General features: G+C 37.9%; 1 protein-coding gene across 2 annotated transcripts in view; it reads left to right on the top strand.

Moving 5' to 3' along the window:
• The window catches only part of zbtb20 (zinc finger and BTB domain containing 20), a 109,109-nt gene extending 91,965 nt beyond the window's left edge, over positions 1–17,144 (top strand). For both annotated transcript variants that reach the window (XM_036580637.1, XM_036580634.1), the window contains one exon: positions 961–17,144. In XM_036580637.1, coding sequence (XP_036436530.1) covers positions 961–1,568 — 608 coding nt within the window. In that variant the 3' untranslated portion in view covers positions 1,569–17,144. The remainder of the gene's footprint in view (positions 1–960) is intronic.
• Positions 17,145–18,117: the final 973 nt, after the last annotated feature.

Below are 18,117 nucleotides of genomic sequence, written 5' to 3' on the forward strand. Positions count from 1 at the left end.
GTCCCAATTTCTACATTTTATAAATGTTTATGTATTGGCTAGGGATGTGCATGAGTTTACAAACGGATATCTGGTTAACCATGGAAAAGAAAAAGGAAAAATTTTGTATTTTGGCTGAAATTTATGTAGAGCTGTAGGCTTACATTTTTAGGTGATAGCACTGGTGTTGCTTAGAAATTCAGCAACACGCAGAGAAATACATTTCAAAACACATTTCACACGTTTTATTCAAAAATAGCTGAGAGAGAGTGATAGGTTTTTGGGTCGGATGAGTAACATAACACAGCCTGCCTCAGATTAGCTAATGAGCTAAAACTACACTGTCAGAAAAAGAATACTGTACAGGTAAATTTTTGTCCCAGTGTAAATGTACCCTTAAAGGTACTACATGGTCTTTAAGGTCCAATTTTGTACCTTAAAAGTAGTTTACATTCACTTTCCCAGGGTACAATAGGGTATCTGCAGCTTTTCATAACCTAACACTGGATGCTGGTTTTTTCCTCTTCACTGGACAATGTGCCAACATAAAAGAACAGCCTAGCCTATTTAGCAATAAAAGCTATGCTATCTCTGCCTTCTCAGTCATGTCGATGACCTCGGCCCATGTTAAGGCACTTGTCTTTTTGAGTATAACGTCCTTGTTCACGAATATAATCAAAACTTAGAAAAAAAAAAATCAGCATTTTACTGAATCATTGGTCTGTGTATTTTCTTGGGGTTCTCATGATAAAATGCAGCAAATACCTAAATACTGATTTCATTATTCAAATACTGGCACCTTGAACGGTACTTGAGCACCCATGCACATCCCTAGTATTGGCCTAGGTAGATATGTACATGTTAAATACCAGATATCTGCATCGATGGCGTATCTATTGCTTTAAGCTGTGGCGAATTTAAGTGTGCACTTGTGACGAAGCATCTCTCGTTAAAAAGTCTTGCCTTCTGTCTTTTGCGCAGGTGAGAAACCCCACCAGTGCAGCATCTGCTGGCGCTCGTTCTCCCTGAAGGATTACCTTATCAAACACATGGTCACGCACACAGGCGTCCGCGCCTACCAGTGCAGCATCTGCAACAAGCGCTTCACCCAGAAGAGCTCGCTCAACGTCCACATGCGGTTGCACCGCGGCGAGAAGTCCTACGAGTGCTACATCTGCAAGAAGAAGTTCTCCCACAAGACCTTGCTGGAGCGCCACATGGCCCTGCATAGCACCGCCGCCGGGGTCACCGGGGTCGCTGGGGTCCCTGGAGTCCCCGGGGTCCCCGGGGTGACTGGGGTGGCTGGGGTGACAGGCGGAGCCGGCGCCGGAGGCCCCGCCTCCATCCCGGTTCCCATGGCGGTGCCGGAGCCTGGGCCGGGCGTGGTGGCTTTGGCCATGCCGGTTGGAGGAGGTGGTGCCGGGGGCGGAGTTGGTGGTACAGGAGTGGGCGTGGCCAGTGGAGTGGGAGTGGCCGCAGAAGCGAGCTGCCAGGAAGGGACCACCTACATGTGCTCTGTGTGCCCTGTCAAGTTCGACCAAATCGAGCACTTCAACGACCACATGCGCAAGCATGTCTCCGACGGATAAGTACAAATCCTAAAAGAGAAAACAAACTTCTTTTAACAACAAAAAAAAGAATGAAAAGAAAATGGCACTAGATTTTTGTTTTGTTTTTTTTTTTTGTTTGTTTTGTTTTGTGTTTTTTTCCCTGATATTGGGGCATGAAGAGTAAAAATGAGTATAGACACTGGCACATTGAGTTTCCCAGAAAAAAAAAGAGGCGTTTTGTTTTTTTGTTTTTCTTTTCGTCGTTGTTATTCTTAAAGAATAAAAAAAAGATGGTGGCCTTAAGGCTGTGTAGTTGGATAACGATCCACTGGCTGGATCCAAACTACTGGCCTCTAAATGTATGATTTCCTCAAATACTGATTTATGTGTTGAACACTACCGAAAGGCCTGCGAAAGATACATACAGATACAGATAAAAACACATTGAATACATACACACACACACATACACACACACACACACACACACACAAACACACAAACACACAAACACACACATACAGATGAGTTATTCGTATGTATGTGTTTATATGGCTGTGCTCGTGCGCGTGTGCGTGTTGTGCAGAGATAAACATTGCCGTGAATAAACTTGTAGACGTTTTTCCCATGTAGACCGTTTTGGACACTATAGGCGTCCAAGCTTACTGTGGTATACCTTTTTTAAAAAAAGAAGAGGAAAAAAAATGAGCATCTGGCTCGGGCTCTCGATTCGTTCTGGAAAAAAAAGTAATGATGGTCACAAGTTTGCCTTTTTAGTGTAGGATAAGAAAAGGAGAGTTGACACTGGTTTTTATTTATTACTATGGTTTTTGAGGGATAATGATGCAGCTGTTATCAAGGTACAAGTCAACTTCAATAATTGTACTGAAATGTAACTTCCTGTGAGTGAGCTGAAGAAAGATAATTATTGTTTTATCGTTTTTTTTTAGTTTTTTTAAAAATCCTGACTCTTTATTCGATGGCGAGTTTACGAAGTTTGTTTATATTTAAAAAAAACGTCAGTATTCGAGCAAAAATGTTGATTTTGTTTTGCATACACTGCCACTAAGAAGACTGTTATTTGACCTCTTCCACTTAAACGAAAAAAAAACAATGTGAGACAGAAAAAACAACAATGTTGTTTTTGTTTTTCTTTAAAGCTCTTTTGGCTTTAATTGACTCATCAATCTCGTTCGCACCATTTTTTTTAAATAAACAAAAAAAAACAAGGATTTTACATTTGCAGTAAAAAGGCAGGCTTCGGTATGCAAACAGGCCCGCCCTCGCTGCTACGTGAACGTGGCTAAGTCGAGGCTTGCTGATGACAGCTGTAAGCTGGATTAGACGGAGAGCGATTTAGCGAACTGGACAGAAATGACCTCCTAAAGGCCTGAAAAAAGAAAAAAAAAGGTTTTTAAAAAAAACCACCCGCTCTGTGTTTCCTGTTGGCAACGTCTAACCGTGACTCAGCTGTTTGGGCGGGTGGGGCGAATAAAATGCACTACTTCTGATCTTTAAGCCCCACCTAGTGGCTCAAATGGCCAAACAGTGTATGGTTTTTTTTTTGTTTTCTTTTTTTTGCCCGACAGGAATTACAGACGGTGTTGGAAGAAGAAGAAGAAAGGGCAAGAGAGATAGAGAAGAAGACAAAAAGGACAAGAGCGAGAGATAGAGAAAGAGAAAAAAACAAGGCAACTACATTACTGAACCACAGCAAAATAATAAACCCGGTCAATTTCATTCTTTTTTAAATATACCACAGCTTAACAAGATAAGACTCTCCAGACAATAAGATACATTCCCGAATTTCATGGATAACTAGACGTCGTGTGTGTTGAGTAGATTTTTTTCCGAGACGTGAGACGAGAAGAGGTTGTAATTTAAGTGTCATGTCACTCAAAAAGCTCTGCGCTGGTATTTTGGCTTCGTCGTTCTCGTATTGTTCCAGACTCATCCGCCTGCAACTGCAATCTGGAGATTTTTTTTTGCTCACTCCTTCAAGGACTTGTTTTTCTGTAGTTAGGATGGTGAGATCATAATTAGTTTGACTTCCTTTTTTGTGTTGGAATTTAGTCCAAAAATAATAAGTTGTAGATCACAAAAGAAGAAAAAAAAAACAACAGTGCTACTTTGCACACTTACTTCAAATGCCTGTGCTTAATATTAAATTGTTTTACTTAAGAAATGAAATTCTATGATTTTTTTCTTTTATTTCTTTCGTTGGTTTTAAAGGAAATATCTTTCTTAAAAGCTTGATAAGAGGACTGCATTGTTTTCTTGCATATATGTTGCACTGCATAAACCGATAAGTGCACTACTGTTACCAGAGATGTTCTAGTTTTTAGAGAAAAAGAATCATTTTTTTATCTAATGTTTGGTTCTAGAGTTCACTTGTGTTCGAGTAGCTTTGTTCCTTTTTTATGATGAGATGATTAAAGGTTTCTCGGCTTTTGTTATTATTATTATCGCTTGCTAATGTATGTATTTTACTTGTGCTGTGTTTTGTGCGAGCATTTGTTTTTGTTTGTTTGTTTGTTTGTTTTTCTCCTATTTAAATCCGAACCATCGTGTGAGCTTGTCCCTGGGTTTTATTCGCCATTTTATTACTTTATAACGTGTTTTCTTTTTCACCACTGAATCCCTCCCTGTCTCCCCACCAGCAGTTGCTGCATTGCATACGTTGAGACAGACAGATTCTCAAATTTTTCTTCCCGTACGTAAAGCGTTCATACCAAACTAAATCCAAAACAAAAACAAAACGTTAAAAAAAAGTTTTCTAGCGTGTGAGTGTGCTTGAACGTAACAATACGTGTGTTTTCGTAAACTGGTTTCTATGGCAGGGTGGTTGTGCGCAGCTTTCCTTTCCGTGCTGTCCTAGAGGATGTGCGTATGTATGTGTAGGTGTGCGTGAGCGCGTATTCCCCTTTGTGTCGTATGGTTAGTGATGCCTGAACTGCGGGGCTTCCTTTGCAATATGCAGTGCAGGTACTTGTGAGGAGCAGCAGCAGACGCATGTGTTTTCTCGCCGGCTTGTGAGTGCATTTATGACACACAGCAATGGCAACTTTCACTAGAACAGTTACAGCAAATAAAAAAAGAAAAAAAGAAAAATAATCCCTTCAGCCCTCTATCCAGACAAGAAAAGAGCATGATATTTCTCTTCCTGCTGACCTTGGCCTGACCCAGAGATGAGTCTTCATGCATTACCTGACCGCAGTCAGCCCTGGAGTTGGTGAAGTTGTGAAGTTTTCTGCTCTGAAATCTGCTCCTGTGCTTCTTGTGCATTGAGCTTTTCTCAACAGAGAGTTGCATTCAGACCTAATCTATACCTGCTGCATCTGTAGCGTACTGTTAGTCACCACGGATAATAGTTTCAACACATTTCCTTGAACTTAGAAAAGGACAGAAAATCTACTCGCGCAAAAATCCCTTTAAATAAAAGCCAATGGACAATAGTCTCCATGGCATTCTTGGAGCCTGTGAAAACAAATTATAAATTAATAAATTAAACTTATTATTACAATCATTACTCCACACCACTATGCTGGTAACAAATTCTTCCTCCTGGAAAACTAGTCCCACCTTTTCGGCTCAATTTATAAATTTATTCGACTAAAGAATTCGTATTTCTCATAAAGAAGCTTTACTGATGAAATCCAGAATCCCATTGGCTTTATTTTAAGTGAGGTTTGAGTCAATGGGTCTCTGTTCTTTCACAAGTATAGGGAACCGTGTCGAAACTGTCTGTGGTGGTCTTTTCACACACTACAGATCAGGCAGATGCTTGAGTATTGCTTTAAACTGCCATCATGTCCAAACGTCAAAGGTTGGGTTGTTGGAAGGTCGCACTTGGCTTTGGACAGGACATACGTTTTTCGGTGTCGTTCCCCTGTTGGATGTTTCGGTTTGGTCTGAATTTCCGTGATGTTGCCGTGGTTTCCTTCAGATTTCCTCTAGGCCTTGAGTTTGCAGGGCTTCTGTCAGCTGTGGGTGCTGCAGTGGTAAAACAGCTTTGGTGTGTGGAGTTACCGCTGAGTCTGTGCCACAAAACTGCCACTCAGACGCTTCTTTCGCTAGTAACGGCGTGAAGAGCGTTTCATGGCTGTCACATTCAGCCCTGAAAAAGTTGCCCTTGATCTTCCCTTGAGGAAACTTCAGATGGCTGTTGTTGTTAGATTTAGGGGGAAAATAATGCTTGAGAGAAGAATGACTTTTGGACCTTTTTTGTTTCGCAGTTTCTGAATGCAGCAATTTCTAACAGGCTGCCAAGTTCCTCTACCTGTCCTTGAGTACCCAATTAAAGGCTATGTACATTTTCTCTCCTTACAAAAGGATTCAACATCAGCTCAGCTGTCTTGAAACAACAAAAAGTTAAATGAATTAGAACTAATTTATTCCCAAACATGTTGAACAATGTTCAAATACACAAAGGCAACAAGAAATGCTGAAAAAAAATGATCAAAAATGATAAAATATCATCCGCCCACAGAGCGTCCACGAGTGGAAATGCCAGGTCAGGGCAAGCGTGCACATTTTTCGTGTTTAACTCTTCAAACAAGCACTATGGTAGTGAGCAGATAAATCAATATCGCTTCCAAACGAATGATTAGATGAGGTACACTGTTTAAGATAAACAAAATCTTTGACAAAAAAAACAAATGCATTATATTGGCCATCATGTCTGTGTCCTTAAAAAACAGCCTTAATAATATTTAAATAACGCAACCAAATGCACTATTGACTGTAAAGGTGCTTATCCAACGATGTTCTGCTTTCACAAACCTTTCATACTACGGCAGAGAAAGCGAGCATGTGTGCGTGTGAGGGAGAGAGAAAGACCATTACATTGCAATACAGTATTGGAGCTTTTTCTTGCAAAAAGCAACGGAGGATGTCATTCTCTCCCTGCTAATTCACTCGCACCCACACTTATACGCATATATACAGAAAAAAAAACACAAAAATGACAAAAAAAACTCACTTGGCCATGATTTTAAACGACAAAACCCGACTGCTTTGCATCTTCGGCACCATACGGAGGTACTGCTCACTGCTCTAGCTTAATTTCAGTACAGCTCTATATAATAACCATGCGTTTTAAATGGTGAGGATTTTAGTCACCACCACCTAGTGTCAGATATCATATATAATTGCTGTCTCATATTACTGTCTGTGTTGAAGTGTTATAATAGGCTCCAAAGCCCCAAATCAGTGTGACTGTTTGTACATGTGTTTAAAAAAAAGAGGAAAAAAAAACAAAAAAAGGAGAAATCTGTCTTTTTTCCACCTACTCTTTGTTAAGCCAAAATCGTGTAGCTTTTGTGAATTTTTTACAGCTTAATGTCGACACGAATTTAAGACACAGTTCAGATACTCAAATTTGCATAGCCTGTTCATTGTTGCGTCTGTATCGAGCGCCCGCATCATGGGCGAATTGGGGGGGGGGTAGATTCACTTCACTTCTTGCGTAGTACATTTTTTTCCTTATTCACATTATATACTTGCAACTCTTTAGCATATACTTAGGTGTTTGGTTTTGTTTCTGTAGTTACGTAAGGTGGTCGTTTTGAGTTTTATCATGCTGTTTTTTGTTTTGTTTTTTTTTGTTGTTTTTTTTGTTCTTTTGGTGTACAGTACAGATACAGGATCCTCTTTGCTTTCACAGTCAGTTTATTTCATATGAGTTTATCGTATTTTGTTTTTTTCTCTCCGCATTTTCAAACAGTGTGTCAGTTTCTTGATCTATACATTATCTGTTTTTCCTTGCTGGTAGTTTTTTGGGCACAGAAAACAAGATAGAATCACACGCCGCCAATCCGGTGGAGTTTTTCCCTTTTTGGGTAATAATTTTTCAAATAGCTGGTCTTTCAGTTTTCTTGCACAATCAAAGACGTTATTCATAATAACACGTGATGCTGGCTTTCAGCAAAAGCTGTAAAATTCTGTAAGACTCTTTTTTGCAAGTGTTTCATCCACAGCAGTTTTCTTTTAAACAGTTTAATCTAACCACCACACTGGTCATAAAGCAGTTACGAAACAAAAAAAAGGCTAATATACTCACATCAACAGCTATAGCATAAATACTCTACCAATGTTGTACATTGAGCTTCTTCCTGCCCTTCTTTGGAAGAATATAGTAGAAAGTTTAATAACAAAGTGCCTCTTTGTATAGCTCCAAGCATGATAACCATACACAAAAACACTGTCAGTTTTCATCCATTATAAAAACATATGCCGTTGGCTATAATAATAATAAACAATAATAATAAATAATAATAATAATCATATTAATACTTGTACAGTATTTAATCATTAACGTCCTTACTTGCAAACAATCACTGCCTAAATTTATTAATCACATGCATAAATTTACCGCCATTTGTCTGTGAGCGAAGTTTTGAAGACTACCAGCAATAAATACAGTTCAATCTGAAAAAACAAAACAAAACAAACAACAAAAAAAACCCAGGCTTTGCCTCGTATTATTTTAAGGACCATAAGTAAGGGTGGTGGCTTTTAACCCCTGAAATCACCAAAATAAAGCCTCTTTTGTACTAAAAATTTTGTCCAAAGTGCCCCTGACCCTAAAAATCATACTTTCAAAAAAAAAATTCATTTTGTAATTTCCTTGTGATATTTTTTAACTTAATTTCACAAGCGTATTTTGTAAATCACATGGCCTTCTATTTAAAGCGTCTACATTTAAACCAGTTAAGTCCAACGATAGATATATTTCTTTTTTATTTTCAAGGCACTAACAGTCGCCTTGTTGTGAGGAAACGTGTCCGATTTGACTTTTCAAATCCTTTGAATGAATGTTGAGTGTTGAGAGCAAATGGCTTTGACGAGTGCGTGCTGGAATACACATTATAAACAGAGCATTATGGGATGTATATTGCTGACAAGCTGTCCTGGCATACTACAGTACTGTTTTCCTTTTATCAGAGAGAGATTGAAGGGGTTTAGTAGTAAAAGTGTATCATCAGAACGTACCTGGAAATAATTCATTTATTTTATCAACTTATTTAAGTTCTAGATTTCTTTTTTTGATGTCAGATCGCTTGTTTCGTTTTCTTTCTCAACGACAGTACTGGACGATATTCTCAGTTCATCATATGCTATTCCACTGCAGATCCAAAGACAAGAAAAAACACTCTATTTATGGCCGCGAAGGTTTTTAAGAGGCATTATAATACACATATTCTACAGTTTATACAGATTTTAACAGGAGAGATTTGTTAACATAGCTACGGAAATTCTTTACAGACAGATATTTATGAAAGCGCGAATGCAGATACAGATTATTCTTCACTTATCATGCGAGGAGGCGCGTTTCCAACTCAGAGCAGAATTTGGTATAGTAGTGCAGTAGGACTTCATGAATGCCGTACGTCTGAAATGAACAACCCTCATAAACTTTGCAGTAGTATTGGTGGAAGATGACCTTCTGTGTTGACGCGAGACAGGTTTAATGTAAGGATTTGGATTTAGGAAGTCATCCTAGATCAGCAGCAGGGATAACTTGTGCCATTTGCTGAAGCCTCGAGCGGAAAGATTTTGTATTTGAGGGCTTGTAAAGTAGTTTTGAGTGTGAGGATGACAGATGGCTGTCCTTGTGCTCGCTATGCTGCAAGTGGAGGTGAAGCCATGCTTTCACCCACCCTCTCCACCCTCTCGTGCGCTTCTCATCTCTCCCACAATCAGTTTACCTAGCAAAAAGAAAGAAATGAATTGTTCTCTTTGGGCTTTTTCAGTGGCGTTTGCCTGATGCTTCTCTTTATTAAGGCAAAAATATTGCAATTTAACATCGTACCATCTGCTAACAAGAATGGGAAAAGGTCCCTTTTCATTATAACAATGATGATTGTGTTTATTGGCATTTTAAGTCAAACAATTTAATCAAAAACAGTTTTTTTTTCTCCACGGTGCCTGACCAAAAGTAGTAGGCAATTTCCTTGGCTAACTACGACGCCACTTGACTGATGGAACGAAATCAAATCATTCAAATTCAGCGCAACAGACCAGCTCAGTTTCCTATTATTCACAGCACGAGTACACAAAAAAGTGTGAGGAAATCAAAGTGGTATGACAATTGATATGACACACAGGAGCCAAGAAAAGCCAGACAGCAAATAGATAATGTAGATGCCTGAGAATGTCAGTGCATGAGAAAGAAAGGAGATCTTAGACAAATTATTATTTTTTTTAAACACAAGGCTACTAAAAGACTGAAAAGATGGTGCTAGTATGGTATTTCTAAAAATGATGCTATGATTTGGGTAAAAGCTGCTTCTTGTTATGCTTGTAAGGGCAGTGTGGGTTTTTTTTCCTTCAGCAGATAAACTATTTGTAGGTGTCTAAGCTGTACAGAATGCATGATGGCATCCGGCAAATAATGACTGAGAAAGGCAGCTTCCAGCTAACAGTGCCTGTTAGAACTTTAACTAACATCTACGCACACAAACAAGTCTTTTTGCTATCGAAACAACTTTGTTATTCTCTTGATGATACGCACAATAATTTGACTTCTCCGTTATTTACTCCACATCTTGGTTTTTGTATGTTGATAAAAAGTCTACAGGCCATTCTCTGTGATGAGGCAGTTTAACATGAATTCATTAATGGTACTAAACTGTACCAGACAAGAAAATATGGCATGACTTTTATTTAATTTCGATTTTCAAATGTCAATTATAACCCATATACGCTCCTTATAAAAGAGTGTTCCGCATAATTCAGATTAAATGATTTTGTAGTACTATTTCCAGTAGCCGCCCCTTTACTGTTCATATATCTTGCCATTTTTCTTCAAACAGTAAGATGAACTTTGATGTCATGCAGTAATCTAACATCTGTAATTACCCTGTACATGATTGAAGTATTATTATTATTACTGTCACTGCAAATTTGAGTTGTCCTTGTATCTCTTTAGGAGTGTTTAGATTGTTCTTTGGGCGTCAGTATTGTAATCTATAGTGATGGTGGTTTTAAAACAGCCATGTCGGTTTGTACACAGGGTTAGTCGTATTAGCTTTAGTTTTGATGTTCTAACTTGGCCTTGTGAAAGTAACAGGCAAGCAAGCAAAAGAAACATGGTTCTGGCTAACTATTATTCATAATTCACATTCCCCCCTCAGAAATCCCAAACATTCCTCAATTTTCTAATCCAGTTTCTGACTATTCATCCCTAAAGTTTGGCGTTCTCTTTTCATGTGTTTGCTGGAATCTTCATTTGGTAACTCACTATACATAATATGGTTAAAGTCAGGCAAAATCAGCACAAGTGAAATATTTCAAATGTCAAAAGTATGCATTCCACCAAGCCTGAAAAAACGTTAGGCCTTTGAAAGCGTCCTATTGCTGCATTTGTTAAACTGACTAAATATATAAATGTGTATTTTTTCAAAATTATTTTTCAGTATTCTGACTTGCTCTTCTAATAACCATGCTGGGCTGTTAACATTCTGCAAAAACTAATCAGATTCCAGGTAGAACATTATGCTGAAATTGTTGCCAGTTTCGCCAATAAAGCAACAGCAAATAACTCCACTCATCTGGCAAATACTCTAATCAAAGATCCCATTTCAGAAACTATCCATCAATCACTACCCTTTAATATTCCACATGGCTTCTAAAAGGCATCTACTTGTTGTTGTTTTTTTTTCTTTTTTTTCCACACCAATTTGCTCAACATTTGATTTTATGATTGTTGTGCTCTGTTCGCGTGCACAACTTTACACAATATGCAGTTACATGACCTGAGATTCGGTTTAGTCAGTGGTGCCACCACACAGCAACTGTCATGTGTCACCAGTCGAATCCCAAAGGTGACCACCAGCCAAGTTTTTAATGTAGCAATGCTGAAAAACCCATGACAATAGATTGCCTTTAGGTCTTTTGAGCAGGCCTTTCAAAGCCTCTCACTTGTCCTCCAAATAACATCTATGTCTACAGTCAAACAGAATAACTTTCACTGTGCGATCCTTTGGGAGACCTAAGTTTGTGTGTGGATGATTTTTGGATTGGTTCCTTTGCTTGTATATGTGCGCTGTACCCGCTACACTTGGCAAATCTATGCTAGGTATGCTAGCGCTAGGCTAAGGCTTCTGAGGTCTTTGAATCAATTTGGACGTGCTGAGCTTCCATTCGGGCACACTTTGTGTTTTGCAGAGGCATTTGGAAACTACTTTGGTTTTCTTATTTGCGTTCGCGTTGGACAGAACTGATTTTATCAAACGTCTAGGAAAGATAATCGTAGTTCCTGTAAACACCAAAGAACATTTTCAAATTCCAAGCAGATGTAGTAATGTGATTTGTGAGAGAAAAAAAAGAAATGAAATGTGAAATATATTTTGGCTAAAATTTGGTTCTGAATTTTCGGTATCACCCATCATACTAACAAACACATTGGTAAACTATAAGTTGGAAGGTTCACATAGCTATCACTGACCAAAATGTTGTTTTTACAACACATAAAGAGATATCAATATCCATAAAAGTAGAGGTGCAGCTCATTTATAAAATGTGTAAGTGTTGCAGTACAGTAGTGATTTAGGAGAAATCATTTTAAAACGTGAACTATTTTTCATCCTAAGTCCCTTGTTAATGCACATTGAGTCACACCTGCTCTGTTTTATTCGTTTCTCGTTGTCTGTTCATTATGTGATAACGTATAACTAGCCTTGTGTTTCTTTCTCAAAGAACTGACAAAGTAAAATGCACTGGACTGTTGGTCAATAGTAACAATTGCCATGTGCAATTTGATTTTTTTCCCTGAATGTTATTGTAAAATTTTTAAAAAATGGTATCAATCTTCCTGTCCCTAGTGGTGGAAAGGATTTGTAGATTTTTTGTTTGTTTGTTTTTCTTCTTTTTGATGAATCAAAATGGACCAAGCTGTTTATTTGTTGTGTTTGCACATAGTAGTGTTTTCGATTTTTTGCGATGTATTAAGGCCATCAAGCGACTCCCTGTCGTACCGTGACAAGTGAAAGAGAAAGATCTGATTCGTTCATTCAAAAATCCTTCAAATGCCATGAAAAAACACCTTGTAACTAATTCTAGTGCCTGTTAGACATGTATTTCACTCTTCCAGCAAAGAACTCACTCAGTCTTATAGATGGAATCATGTAAAATCACACAGCGAACATGAACATTTACCTGTTAATGAATTTGTGTCATCATTTCAACCTAAAGGACCAAATTCCCTATTTTTTGTGCCGTGGTACACAATCATATAACAATAACTATTATTATATAGTGTAAATATTTGGATGGAAACCTTCATATCAGAGTAGAATGTAACCCCTTGGTAATTAGAAAGGCAATATAATGGTGAAGCATGAGCTCATTTAGAATTAATTTAGCTTACTTGGGTTAGATATTTGTCAGCATATACACATATATATATTTCTATACAGTTGCAGGACATCGAAACCTACTGTGGGTCAGTTAGGATCATCATCATCACTTCCCTGTTCTATGATGTACATTTTAGTACTGTAAAACTGGAGACCTATGGATGTCCACTTTCAAGATTAGGCTAGTTCATGTAAAACAAACAAAAAAACAAAAAAAACATGCTTTTTTCTTTCATTATGCTATTTATAGCCATATCTTACACATTCTTGTAGGCAAATACCTTCTTAAACACATATAAAGCACTTATACATAATTTATTTTCACCTTTTTCATAATCGCCCTGATCGCGTTCATACTAAAGGTTTATATTATGATATACAATAACTGTAGAAAACTGGGCAGAAGTGGAGCTGTTGTAGTAAAGGTATATTTGACATCTTTCAGTAACTAAGCAACCCTAAATTATATGCTGCAGTAACAATTTTCTTTTGTACGGTGTTCTTTAGTGCTCTAAGTTGGTTTGTCTTTTTTATTACTGTTTAAAAAAAAAAGTTTGTTTGCTTCGTGATGACTGCTGTTTTGAGGTAGGGTATATAAGGGTTTTATAAATGTGTGTACAAGGCCGTTTTATACTTTGACTTGTCAAACACTGGACTAAAGTGAGTCTTCGTATATATATATATATATATATATATATATATATATATATATATATATATATCAAAGTTATCCTTAGTGAGACATGAACAAGCAGCACAGTACACAGCATTTTGAAAACTTTATTTCGATGTGAACGTTTCCAAACATCCCCTCCCAAATTCCTATATTAATAATAACACGGTGTTATTTGTAACATATACAAAAAGGGAAACCACTGAACTAACATTTGAAAAAACCACTAAGTATAAAGCTGTCTCACTCTATCAGCCAGATAACGTGGTTGCACCTTTTCACGATCCTATTTGACGTTAAATCAAGCTACCACTTCTCAAACTAGAAAAGAGATTTGCACTAAAATAATTTTCAGTCTTCTTCAAGTGTTTTTTTCCACCGGGCAGTGCGGTATGGCATGGTACAGATACTAATCCTAACCCTGAACTGTTCCCAATGTACAACAGAACCGCAAACGTAGACGGGGTTTTCTTGAGGTTGTGTGGTTACATCATTTCTCAGTTTAACAGTAAACACAACAGCAAAGTGGAGGAGCTTCAAGTTCTGATTCAGCTTTTAGTGCATTTGGTTTTATGTTCAGAAACACAAACAGCGATTTTGCCTAATGTTTTTAGAAATGCTGTCGTCTGACTCGAGTACGACATGTGTTGACTGCGTTTGACCAATTAGTGGTCTGTACTGTTTCTTACTCTAACCATCATTCTGGCTCAGCACACTTGGCACCACAGCAAAAGGGCTTTTCCCAAAAAGGTGCCCTGAGCTCTGTAGTCCTCCTCAAAGTCCAGACTACATATGTCAACAACGTGCAGGTGTACAGGGCAAAACGTGCCCATGTACAATGGCTCAATATAGATTACAAGCCTGATGTATCTGAATGGCAAGATGAATTACTAAGCAAGTATATTTTAGCTCCTGAATATCTTCTTCTACGCAATGTTGGTAAACAAAATCCTCCACTCTGATTGGTCTTCCCCTGTATCTCAAGGAATTTTGTTTAGGAGGCCGCTGTGATGCGGCCCTCCCCAAAGACGGCACCAAGGGCCCAAAGAGGGCGCTCTTCAGTTCGCCTTTGAATAGCAAAATGAGAAATGGGACAGCCTCATGAACCTCAAGGCCACATGCAAATGAAACCACAAATATGCCAAGTAAGATTGGGGTAAACGGAGCACAGGTACTCAGCTATGATGGGCACTTGGCAAAGGAATTGATGACAAAATGTGTGAACACAATCTGTAACCGTACCAACCATGCGGCACTGCCTGCTGGAAAAACTCCATTTGATAAACAGCAATAGTTTATGACGCAGAACAACCTGACAAATTATTTTAAAAACAGTAGTATAACAAACTATAAAAGCTGTGTGTGCACTATAACTATAGCACGATGCTGTGTTTCTAATGAAATGAGATATTCAAGGAGGGTTTCTACATTATTTGTGTATAAAGGTACAGAATGGAAGACGTGTGATGCTGTCAAGGCTCGCGCGGCGTACATAGATGCTCACGTAAGCGGAAACGTCTGAGTTTGAGGCGCATAAAAAAATTGTACTTCCTGTTTCCTCGCGTGATTGTTTTGGACGAAATTTGACGAACTGCTCTCACAAGCCCCCTCCGCCCCTGAGCGAGAGGGGGGGATGAAGAAGTGAAGATACGTCCCAGAAACATGAAGCCACCATAAACTGGTCTTTCAGAAAGCGATAAAATCGTACAAAGTTCATGCAGGCTTACTATCTGTATGCTGAAATAGATGGAATTATCCTTCTTGCTATGGTTTTTTGAATTTGTCGTCGTTGCTGGTGTCGTTGCTGCTTCCGTCATCACTCTTTCAGACAGTTTAACTGATTTGCAGTCATCAGAGTGGCGACATGTTTCTGGGACGTGGCTTAAAAGATACAAATTTATGCTGAAAGTCACTTCGTGTGACTTTACCAATAGGAAATGCGCTTTTCCTTTCAGTGTGTGACGTCAGTTAAACGTAAAAAATTACAGTCCACACGTATATATAAGTCATAATTATCCATGAAGGAAAGTGAGGTCGGGATTAAAGCCAATATATACAAAACAGCTGGTTTCCTTTATGGGTAATTATACGAGATCAATAATAAGCAAATGATAGCAATCATAAATAGTGACAATTTTTGATTTTTTGGAAATAGTGGCTTTCCTGTTATAACCGCTTCGTGGTGTTATTGAAAGGTGTTGCAGTATGTCTAAAATTGTTGCGTGTTAGAGGAAGCATAAGTATGTGCCTTCATGTTATCTTCTTGGTGAGCTTGTTATTATTGAGAAGCTGAAGCTGAAGCCAGCCAATTGTGTTTGCACTAAAAACCAAAATTGCTTTTGTGATGTAGGTTATTTAAGCAAGCTTGTTGCGTCACTTTAAACGTGTGCATGAGGGTGATACTTTGGTAAGTCCTAGGGCTAGAGCTCTCATATGCTGATCTGTAAAAACTAGTGCAGCTTAGGAAATCCCCGGGAAAAAAAAGAAATATCTCCGCTTCGTTCTGTGTCGTATTTGGTTGGACCCATCCCATTCCTTCATCATGTCTTGCAGTGACATATTCCACACTGAATATATATCTATGTATAAACACGATGCATATATATTCTAAAAAAGAAGAAAAAAAGAATAAAAGAAACAAGCATAAACAGACGAATATTTCATCATGCCACAATAGAGTATTTTTTACATTGTCTGTGGAAGAGATAGTCACGCATTTCTCTGAATCAATGGGGTTGCATGAATTCATGAGGTCGCCTCGAGACTATTGGTCATTATATTTGGGTTGTTTTTACTAAGTTTGTGTTTCTTTTGTAAATTATTATTATTATTATTATTATTACTATTATTATTGTTTCTTGAAATCTAAAAAAAGGCCTACATGCTTTGAGTCTTACAAATGCACCTTATTCTTGCCTGACTGAAACGAACAGACAGGCCTTGTAATATCTCTAATTTAGCACCTTACTACACAGCATGATTTCACTTTATGCCAGTTTTGCTATACTTCCATTGCATATGATTTGAAATAATAATAAAAAAATAAACCTTATATATTTTGTGAAAATGTTCAAAGGGATGTGCCAAAGTTTGGAGGCGATCTCCCTAGTTTTTATGCTTATTATTCTTTTATTTCTCTTCTCCTTCAGTTATTACAATGGTATGTCATGTAACCTTTCCTATAAATGTGTTTAAGGACAATTTATTTCAGCAAACAGTATCATTACCTGCCATTTTACAGTAAGCCCTGTATTTCACGTATATTTACCAGTGATGTGTATTTGTTATTATACAGAAAATAGCCGTAAAAGCTTCATTATGTTACATAATATTGTGACTTTTTTCGAAAAACTGTGAAGACTTATCTTGCATATACTTTATACAGAAGTATTAAGCCTTAATACAAAAGACTAAAAAAAGGAGTGGAAGAATAACTGATTGTTGCAAAGTAAGGATGATTTTTTGTAAATGTTACCAGCACTTTTTTTGTAATTTTCACTCTCTGAGGTATTGTACAAGTTCACGCTGTTTGTGAAGTTTGAATATGAAGGAATAAAAACTAGTACTTTCCTGTACTTCACAGAAGAGGATGATGTGTGTTTTCATTCCTTCGGAGGACAGCGCACCCTCCGGGCCCTGTTGATGAAAACAGAAATTTAAAAAGACGAATGAAAAATAGCACAGCTTCAAACATTTATCCAGCACACTCTTCATAAATCCCCCAGATGCTTCATACCTCACAAACTGCAAAAGCTCTCAAATGACATCCTGAACATTTTTTTTTATTATTTTTACAATTCACTCAGTTGTCACAGCCACTATTTACACCGATCGAACACCATCCACATACGACGACTGGATACAAAAGTGTTCTTTATGCTTCTGATCAGAAATCTTAAAGGCTTTCTTCTTAGACACTAATTAATTCTAGTTCAGCCCCGCATTACAACACTAATTATGATTCCCCACTGAATATCCTTTTGCTGTATAACTACAGGCCTAACCACTGAGACCAGCTGGACATTCACAACGAGTGTGAACTAATTACATCCATTAGATCCATCACCACTGCACGTGTCAAACCCACTCTTTGTGGAAGAGTTTATCCCTCTCAGGACTGTTTCTCAAAAAGATAAGCACCTTTAAGGGCTCGTTTCCTTTTTTCATGTATTTGAGGCTTTTAGAACACTTGTGTGGTTTTATGTAGTTTTCTGTAACGAAAACAGTCGTAATTCATTCTTACATCCATTTTCCAACCTCTCCTTATCCCTTAGGATTTGGTTACTGTACCTTGAAGACTGATATATGTAAAAAGCCTCTGTTCTGATTGGCTGCCAAAATTAAAAAGCAGGCCTGAAACACTTACAAGTGAATGAGTGGTGCAAAACTGCTGTAGGTTGAATAGGCAGACACATGTACATGTGATGTAGGCCTGTAACGATCATGCAATTTTAGCTATTGACTGCCATATAAATAACTGCAATTAATGTTTGCAGGGAAATGATCATTTAATTATCATTTCCTTTGTTTACTGCATGTAACTAATAAAGCCTAC

This window comes from Colossoma macropomum, unplaced genomic scaffold, assembly GCF_904425465.1.
Source record: "Colossoma macropomum unplaced genomic scaffold, Colossoma_macropomum, whole genome shotgun sequence".
In the NCBI taxonomy this organism is placed as follows: Eukaryota; Metazoa; Chordata; class Actinopteri; order Characiformes; family Serrasalmidae; genus Colossoma; species Colossoma macropomum.